Source organism: Vigna unguiculata, chromosome 4, assembly GCF_037176805.1.
Source record: "Vigna unguiculata cultivar grain cowpea cultivar isolate G323 ecotype 2 chromosome 4, ASM3717680v1, whole genome shotgun sequence".
Lineage (NCBI taxonomy): Eukaryota > Viridiplantae > Streptophyta > Magnoliopsida > Fabales > Fabaceae > Vigna > Vigna unguiculata.
This window is the reverse complement of record NC_140795.1, coordinates 44,826,188-44,837,024: the sequence shown is the minus strand read 5'-3', so window position 1 is coordinate 44,837,024 and position 10,837 is coordinate 44,826,188. Positions and strand designations below refer to the sequence as shown.

At 24.3% G+C, this 10,837-nt stretch overlaps 1 protein-coding gene across 1 annotated transcript; it reads left to right on the top strand.

The window, feature by feature from the left end:
• The first annotated feature begins 5,224 nt into the window (after window positions 1–5,224).
• LOC114180884 (F-box/LRR-repeat protein 25-like) lies at window positions 5,225–6,322 on the top strand. The gene has a single exon (XM_028067176.1). The coding sequence runs from the start codon at window positions 5,225–5,227 to the stop codon at window positions 6,320–6,322; it is 1,098 nt and encodes a 365-aa protein (XP_027922977.1).
• Window positions 6,323–10,837: the final 4,515 nt, after the last annotated feature.

Below are 10,837 nucleotides of genomic sequence, written 5' to 3'. Positions count from 1 at the left end.
ACTCTCGTCTAACCAAGTAGAGATCATAAGTTTTTGAAATATAGAGATACAAAACGAATGGCAGAATAATAGTCTGCCCTAAGGATGAATGTCTTTTCCATGTTATAATGCCTGTATTTGTATGGTAAAAGAACAGTTACCATTAGATGATAATAGAACACAATTTTACATATGATTTCTGTCTAACATAAAAAAATAATTTTATATTTATTTATTATACTTTTATTGTAATGATAATCTTATTTTCAATATTTACTTTATTCATTAAATATTGTACTTCAAAAAATTAATGGAAATAATATTTTTATTTTATTTTATTTTTTCTGTTACTATTATTATTTTTTATTTTACTATTACAATGTTAACTTCTTGTTTTTAACCAACACCTTATTAAAGCAAATCACAGCACCATTTTTTAAATTTAAACAACAATTAAAAATATTGTCTAAAAAAACAACAACAACAACAACGGTGGCATTAATTTTAGGCACAGTTTTACCAACAATGCTTTTATTTTCCTAAGGCCGTGCTTTTTAGCCAATACGGTATTTGATAGTTTTATGTAACATATTTTAAAACAAAAATGCTATGTATTTTTTATGCAATGAATATTTAATTGTAAAATTTGACAAACTTTTTTTTTATATAAAATTTCCTTTTCAATGCATACTAAATTATTTCCTTTTTTTTTTTTAAGTTACATCAAATCTTTCTTTCATCCATTAAAGTGTTGCCACATAACAAAACTTTGTTAAAAAATATTCTATTTAAAATTATTGTAGTTATGTTTAGAACATAAACGTTTACCACAAAAGTTATAGTTAATATAGTTAGGATGTAATTATTTCTACTTAGATCAAGTTTCATGATTTGATTGTAACTTGAACACCTACCTTCTACCACGAGATAATTGATGCAACTTGTACAATTTAATTATTATTGGGTCACATGATGATAATTTAAAATATGTAAGACTATTACCAGAACAAGCCCCTAAATCAAGAGCAAGAGAAGTTGTTCGTTAAGATTAATAACTTTAGAGCATGAAGTTTCGTTTCGCAAGTTTGACAACATCGTCAGGATTAGGATTGATTATTGTGTTTCCAAGGTATTGTCCTCCTTGGAGACTAAAACTCTATCACAGTTAAAAATAATTGCATAAGATACCAATTAACTTTTACTTTATGTTTATTTGAAAAACTAATAAATATTATTATAAATTTCAAATATCTTTTTAATTATAAATATAATTATATTCATTATTTTAATGTGTTTAAAATATAATTATATTTTCTATTTCAATATTTATACAAAAGAATAGAATTTTAAATTATAAATAAGAAGAATATTAGGGTAAAGAAAGTTTTGAAAACTGCATTCTTATATAAAAGTATTTTTTTAACTATTTCCTATAAGTAAGGGTTCATTCCATTTTAATATCAGAAATATCTATTATCGTATACTATAAATTTATAAGAAAAGAAAACAAAGAAAAGAAAAGTATGAATTGATATTGATATAAATAACAAAATTATATTTTTTATATTAAAAAGTATTTGCTATAATTGTTTGTATTAAACATTTGAATATCGATAAATATATGTTTTATTTTTTAAAAAATAAAATAAATTTTAAAACTAGATACACCAGTTTTTCTACTTATTTTTTTAAAACTAGATACACCAATTTTAAATTATATTTTTCTACTTAAGAAAAAAACATTTTTTCTACTTATCGATACACCAGTTTTCTACGATTTTCATAGACTCTTAACTAGATCGAGTAGTTCTTCTCAGTTTCGATCTGAAAAAACTAATCCGGTTTTGTAGGTCAGAGTCTAAACAGAAGAAATAATCTGTTAAAACAATACAGTAAATTTAAATGAAGTTATCTCTAAAATAACACGTTCAGAATCTAAACAGAAGAAGCCTCCTTCAAATTACCATAATATTCTGAATTATCTAATATAAACAGAAAAAACTGCTTTCTGTTTCCTTGAATTGAATCTCGCATTCGTCTTTTAGGGAGTTTATACATGTAAGGTATTTTATTAATTTAACTTCTTTTTCTTTTCTTTTCAACTAGGAGTGATCAGGAATTATATCTTCAAATATTCTTATTTTATATTTAAATAATTGGATCAGATTTTATATCTAAATTTATTTTTTTTATAAAATTAGTTTGAATTTTTTAAAATTTATATCCAAATTTTTAGATCAAGTTTAAAATCTAAAATTCATTTTTTATAAAAGAAATTTAAATTGAATTTTTTAAAATTTATGTTGTCGAAGACCGACATATATTTGAATTTGGTAGAATTTCAGATGGAACTGACTCGGTTGAAGTTTGGCGGCTGACACGACCAAATTAGGTCAAATTTTTGTTGGGATTGACTTGACCGACTTTCGGTTGAGCCAACTCAGCCGATTGCTCGAGACTTTACCGAATTAAGATTGAGATTGACTCAATCGAATTTGGCTGAATACGACCACTCGATATGACTGAATACAACTAATTTGGACCTCAACCAAATTATTGTATTATTGTAAGGAAAAAATAATATTTTTTTTAATTATTTAAAAACATAATTGTTATTTTGTAAAGATGCTACTTTTATATATATATATATATATATATATATATATATATATATATATATAAAAATTTAAGTATAGCTTATACATTTTTTATTTAATTTTATTCAGGTGATAAAAAAATTAAGTCCATTTAGGCCACAAACTAATACATATTTATCATGACTATGCGACATATAAGTTGGTCAATGTTGATAGGACAAGCTTCTTATTGCTCCTTCTTATAATTTTTTCCTTCCTCCATAATTTTGTTCATTTTAGATCGTGTAATTTGTAATAAAATTTTATATTTTAAAATATATAATTCAGAATTTAAATTGTACTTCCACTACTTGAAAACGATTTTTTTAATAATATCTATAACAATATATAAAGAGATTTCCTCTTTTGTGTCAGTATTTTAAAATTCTAATTTTATCCTTTAAAATATAATTATTTATTAAATTTTTGAAAATTGACTGTTATTTTAGAAGTTTTTTATAAAACGGTTTATCTTAGTTTCTTTTTTTTTTCTTATTTATCAACATTTATTTTCTCATTTTTTCTGATATATTTAACTTTATTTTTAATAAATCTAATTTTATTTTATATATTAACTTAATAACATTATAATATCATCACATAATATAATATTATGCATATTTAAAAGATACGTAAGCGTGTGATAACGTTTGTGTTTACACTATTATACATAAAAGGCAGTTATCCTAAAATGACGTGATATATTGAATAAAAAAATTATGTAATATCTGATTTAAAACTAACTAAATCTTCTAATATCTATTTGAAATTAACGAGATTTTCTAATATCTATTTTAATCTATTTTTAGTTATAAGTAAGATCTTCTTTTTCTGTCAAAGTTTTCGTACTTGCAGAGCTTGAAATTTGCTATCTTCGTCTCTCCCAAAAGCATTTTTTGTTTTAGCAAGCGCTTCACTTGGTTGAACTCATTCTTCTGTCTAAACCATCTTTCTTCCAGTAAGTTAGTTTTTCGAAGTCTTTATTTTTCTCATTTTCTCATTAATTTTCTCTTAAATCACTTCAAATTTACTTTTCTTTTGAAATTTAAACGCTAATTTTCATCACTTTCTGTTATAAACGCTATGAAATTTATTTTGTCATATTTGAATTTATCTGATGGAGCATAAATGACATATGATAGGCTAGAGAAATTCAAACTTTAAAACATAATCATTGCATTAGTTAGAATCTTGTTTGTTTTAGGTTACAGGGCATTGAATTGATATGTTTTAATATGATATAATATTGGACAATGATACTATAAATCTTATTTTTTTTATTTTCATCTTTTATAATTTTATAGTGACGTATGTTATTATTAATGTACTAATATTTTTTTTTTAAATGAATCAGTAATCCACATTAAGTCACATCAAAATTAAAGAATAAAATTAAAAAAAATGAAAGTCATAATATAATTTTTTTATATTATATATTGATGTTAAGGAAACTGATCCAACGAAACTCATTCAACTTTGTTAATAAAAAAAAGAAATTAAAATTTGAAGAATCATTCTAATTATTAAAGAATGAGACTAAATGATTCTTGTGAAAGATTTCGTCTTCATATTAGATGATATTAGATGATCTTGATTTGGATTCACGTATCTTTTGTAGAAAGAAATAAAAAAATCTTCTTCATTTTAATTATAAATATAATTATATTTATTGTTTTAATATATTTAAAATATAGTAATATTTTCTATTTCTATATTTATAAAAGGTTAAAAAAAGAAATTTAATGTTAAAACAGAAGAATATTCGGGTGGAGAAAGTCTTAAAACCTACATTCTTAGGTAAAAATAATTTTTAACTATTACCTATAAGTTTAATCCTAGTTTAATAATGATGCAGAGATTATGTATGTACATATTATTTTATTATTTTACTCATACTTAATACATCTTATCTATAAAATAATAATATTTTTATAACGATATTAATTTATAATTTTTTATATTAATAACTTTAATATATATATATATATATATATATATATATAATTTCTAAATTAAATATATACCATAACAATTATATATATTTATTATATTTTTAAGAATTATCCTATAAATCTCAAACTAAAAATATATTAGTGTATCGGATCTCCCTAGAATCACAGGTTTAATCTAATAGAAAGGGTTCATTCCATATTTAATATCAAAACAAATTTATTAGAAAAAAAAATATGAATTGATATAAATGACAAAATTATATTTTTTATATTAAAAAGTATTTTCTACAATTATTTGTGTTAAACATTTATTGATAAATATATGTTTTATTTTTAAAATATTAAATTAAGTTTTAAAACTTAAGAAAAAAAATAATCCGCTTTTGTAGGTTAGAATCTAAACAGAAGAAATAATCTCTTAAAACAACACAGTAAATTTAAACGAAATTCTCTCTAAAACAACACGGTCAGAATCTAAACAGAAGAAATCTCTTTCAAATTACCTTAGTATTCTCAATTATCTAATATAAACAGAAAACACCGATTTCAGTTTTCCTTCTCGCATTCGTTTCGGGAGTCTATACATGTAAGGTATTTTCATGAATGAATCTAAGACTCTTTTTTTTCCTTTCAGCCATTGAAGAAGAAAAAGAAACCATGGTAGAGTTGAAGACAGAAACCAACAAGAACCAGAAAACTGGAAGAGAGAAAGAAGATGAGAGAGACATGCTCAGTGAGTTGCCAGATGATGTTCTTCTCCACATTATGCATTTCATGAACACAAAAACCGCAGTTGGAACCTCTCTCTTATCGAAACGATGGAACAACGTTTGGAAATGTCTCCCAACTCTCTGTTTCAGTCGCAGCGACTTCAAAACCCTCGCCAGCTACTACCAATTTGTCCACCACGTTTTCTCCCACAGAGCCACTTCCGTTCCTTTGCATCGTCTTTATTTCGAAGCATGCGACATCATAGCACGACAAATTTTTCACCTTTACACTTCTCTTCTGCATTATGTGCCACATTTGAGAATCTTTCTCTATCACCAATCCACAAAAAAGTGTAATTATTCCATACCTTTCATCTTTTCTTCGCCCTCTCTCACATCTCTCACTCTCATTCTTTCAAACCAAAATACTTGTCGTATGAAACTTCCACAATCGCTGAAACTACCAGCGCTCAAAACCCTGAATCTCACCAATGTCTGTTTCACCGCAAGGGACAGTACTGATGAGCGCGCTGAACCCTTCTCATCTTGTTTCGCGTTGAACAGTTTGGTCCTTGTGGGGTGTTCTTTGAGCGACAATGCCGAAGTCCTCATCGTATCAAATTCAAACCTTTCTCGTTTCATCCACGTAAAGTACTCTGAAGTTTCTCGTTACAAGATTGTGCTTTCTACCCCGAATCTCACCCATTTCGGCATCAGAAGTTCTGAAGCCTATGATGTCTCCTCCACGCGTGATCTTGCACTTCTTGAAGAAGCCAACATTGACATCACTGATCGTGCTTCTCGTGTAATCGTTTTAAGGTTGCTGAAAATGTTGTCCTATGTAAAGATATTGACACTCTCTGAGTGTGTCCTTAAAGAAATACTAAGTTTGAGTTACTTCGAACATTCAAGTGGTCGAAGAATAATACCGCTACGCTTTGTTAGATTGCAGACGTTGAAGGGGAAAAACACTGAACAAATAGAAGTGTTTATGAAGTACTTTCAGAACTCTCAAAAGACAGAAGTTGAGGTCATAAATTTTTGAAAGTGGTATCCTATTATATCCTGTGTTCCATACTCTTAGGTAAAGAAATACTTTTACAAATTTTAATTTTAATTCGTTTTATATTTCCCTTCTTCTTCAACAAATTATTAGATGTGTTATAATGTATTTGTCTTTGGTCGCACGGTTTATCCTAGGCGTCTATGTTCATATTTAGCTTGAATATCTTCATTTTGAAGAGATAACTTGTTGGTAAAATTCATATATTAATAATATTTCCACCGAAATATTTGTCTAATATTTTGTTTGGTCAGCGATGTTTGAAAGAAAAGGAACATTTGAACTCGCAGAAAACCTAGTTATCAAATAGCACTACAAGAAAAACGTTTATTACTAATGGTCCGAATCTATCGATAATAACCATAATCCGTTGATAATAATGTTTTATCAATAAACTTTTGACAACAAAAATCTTTTGATAAATATATCCTTGATAATACTTTATCGATAGATTATGTCAATAATTATCGACGAATATATCTGTCATTCATTATACCGCCGGTAATAGTTTCATTTTTTTCCTGCAATTAATAAGTTGGAGTTCACACAATTGTGTAAATAGATAAGCAAGATATATAAATGAAAGACAGATAAAACTTCCCATTTCTTTTAGATGTTTTCGATATATTTTTTTTTCGTTCGAGTGTTTCCTTACATGCCAATACTTTCAAATTTCCTGCATTTCTTGCATGTCACTTTGTAATGTAAGTTACAGCAGTACTGAACTCTTTCATTGAATGCCACTTTAAATACAATGAAGAATCTAAAGTGCTTAATTTGTTGTTGCTTCTTTATGCTGCATCAACATTTTCTAAATACCTTGATTCTTGAAAATGAATCACGTAGTGTTTTTATGTGATTTAGGCTAAGAATGGTTATTTTGGAAGAAAAGAAATGAATCGATGTATACAATTATTTTCAAAAGCAATTCAATAGTAAGGTCAGAGGTTATTTTTCCATTGAAAATTAAACCAGAAAATTATTGGTTCTCTTGTTATGCAAATATATTTTTATTGTACATTTTTTATACCGAATGTTTTAAGAGTGACATCGCAGAGTATTCTTTATGAGTCCATTCACATTTTATTTCCGGATCAAACTAACGGCGATAACTCTTTATATTTGTAGGTTAAATTATGTTTTTGGTTTCCATTTTTGTAACAAAATATCAATTTGGTCCATTTATTTTTTTTATTTCAATTTGATTCCTATTTTGGAAAGTTTAATGCAATCAAGTCCTTTTCGTTAATGGGTGCCACGAGTCAATTCCTAAATATTTTGAATTTTTTATTTTTTATTTATTTTTTTAAATTTTTTTAAAAAATTAAAAAATATGTCAACTAACATCATGCCACGTGACAGTGATAATGCACATAACATCATTCCTCTATTCTCAATTTGGTCTCAGTATTTTAATTTTCATCTCAATTTAATCCCAATTTTTGTAAAAATTATGCAATTTTGTTCTTCTCCAAATTGAAATCAAATTTAATTTCAACATAAATGTACACAAATATTTCTATCAAAATTGATATTTCAAGTAAATATTTTTAACAAGATTAAGTTTATTTTAATTTATATTTTACATTAAACTTTATTTAAAACTATTTTAATAGAAAATAATGCTAATAACAAAAAAAATCATAAATTATATTGATATTTTATTACATCATACTTTAATATTGTTTTTTATTTGAATTTATATTTTAAATAATTACATATTTTTAAAATGTGTAAAATTCAATAATTTCTATACAAATGTTTTAGTTGGTATAAAAATAACAATTATATAAATTTTAAAAATAAATTAACTAGTTTATGTAACAATCAAAAACAAATAAATTAAAAATTTGAAAACAATTTTAAGTAAAATTGAATGTGAAACAAATTTAAATAAACTTAGTTTTGTTAAAAATATATAATAAAAATATCAATTTGAATAAAAATATCAAATTTAATAAAAATATTTGTATAACATTTATATAAAAGTTAATTTTTGTTTCAATTTGGAGGGGGACAAAATTGCACAATTTTTACAAAAATTGGGACTAAATTGAGATAAAAATTAAAATACAGGGACCAAATTGAGAATGAAAAAATGACACCTGACATAATAGTGACATGTGACACAATGTCAGCTTGGCACGTGACAAATTTATAATTTTTTTAAAAAATTCAAAAAAAAAATTCAAAAAATTCAGGAACTGACACGTGACACCCCTGACACGTGACACCCCCATTTAACACCGTTATTACACCACTAACGGAATTGAGATTTCCAAAATAGGAACCAAATTGAGATAAAAAAAATAAAGGGACAAAATTGATATTTTACTACGAAAATGAGGACTAAAGACATAATTTAACCTTATTTGTACTATCTTTTATGTCGTTGTTACTTTAAAAATATTTTTAATATATTTTAAAATTTAAAAATCAGTGGTCATGAAAATATTTGAAAATACAGTATAGGAATAGTAAATAAAAGTTTAGAAAAAATCTAAATTTAAGTCTACTGTTATTGTGATTAGGAAATTTTACTCCAATTTAATTAAAATATTCCTTCACATGTAGTTCTATTTAAAAAATATTTCACTAATTTTTATTGTTCTCTCATATTAGTTTGCCATATATAAAATAAGTTAAAGTTTAAGAAAATCTACCGAAACATATTTATATAGAATTTAAACACAATATTATAATTATAGTGTATTTGGATTGCAGTAAAAAAAATTATGATCGGTGAATGAAACGAAAATCTCATTCAACAGAAAAAATTCATACTGATGTTTTGAAAGCAACCCACACCTTAGTACTCAATGAAACAGAAAAAAAAAATGTCAAATATCATTATGTGATTTTCAATGTAAGAAAATTGTCAAATATAATTATGTGACTTTCAATATATAAAATGAACACACACTTAATATAGGGATTATGAAAAAGTTTTAAACACTATCGAGCGTTTAGAATTACTATGGTATTTTCGATAGGTAATCTAATTACAGAAAACATTATTTCATATTTTGCAACTTATGATATTTAAATTATCTTACTAATTATTTGAATTTGAATACTTTAACATATCCAAATACTTTGACATTTCATCTTTAATAATTATTTAACAATTATGTGATCAGCTTAACCATATTCACATAATCTTTAGCACTTTATTTTTTATTTTTAATTATTTCAATCTCGTATAAATTAGGCTTAAATATACAATCTAAAATCTAAAATTTATGTTTTAAAATACAAAATCTTATAGAGATGGAGGTAAAAATTATAGAAATACTGAAAGAAATGGCAGAAATAGTCTACCCCTGAGGATGAATGTCTCTTCTATGTTATAACGCCTGTATTTGTATAATAAAATAACTGTTACCATTATATGTTAATAGAAAACAATTTTATATATAAATTCAGTTCTTAAAGGTCTAACATAAAAAATAATTTTATATTTATTTATTATACTTTTATTGTGATGATAATCTTATTTTCAATATTTATTTTATTCATTAAATATTATACTTCAAAAAATTGATGGTAATAATATATTTATTTTATTTTTTGTGTTAGTATTATTATTTTTTACTTTAATATTACAATGTTAACAACACCTTATTAAACCAAATGTTTCAAATACATCTAGCACAATTAATTTTAAACTTAATTGAAAATAGTCGAAGATATAAAATATAATTAATAGTATATGAAACACATGATAATATAAATTAATATAACTAATCTATAAAGAAAGCAAACAAAAGTATTTAATTTTACAAGTAACGAGATAAACAACTCAAAATTATAAAAAAAGTATGTATTTAAAATCAATTAATATATTAATTAATTTAATTAATAAAAAATATAGTAACTGAAAATACTCATAAAATACATTTAAAAATAAACATATTTAAAATTATTAAATGCAAACAATGAAAACAAAGTGGACCATAATAACAATAAACATTTAAATAATTGCATAAGATACTAGTTATTTTTTAATTTATGTTTATTTTAAAAACTAATAAATATTATTATAAATTTCAAATAATTTAAATTATAAATATAATTATATTTATTATTTTAATGTATTTAAATATAAATATATTTTCTATTTATATACTTATAAAAAAATAGAAATTTAAAATATATAAATAAGAACGATATTGGGGTAATCTAAAATATAAAAAAATAGAAATTTAAAACATAATCCGGTTTTGTAGGTCAGGATATAAACAGAAGAAATAATCTCTTAAAACAACACGGTAAATTTAAATGAAATTATCTCTAAAACAACACGGTGAGAATTTAAACTGAAGAAACCTCTCTCAAATTACCTTATTAATCTCAATTATGTAATATAAACAGAAAAAACCGCTTTCAATTCCCTTGAATCTCGCATTAGTTTATACATGATGTAAGGTATTTCATGAATCTAACACTTTTCTCTTCTTTCTTTTCCTTTCAGCCATTGAAGAAGAAAAAGAAACC

Bases quoted from the DNA above. Each gene is read 5' to 3' on its own strand.
- LOC114180884 (XM_028067176.1), top strand. From the start codon at position 5,225: ATGGTAGAGTTGAAGACAGAAACCAACAAGAACCAGAAAACTGGAAGA.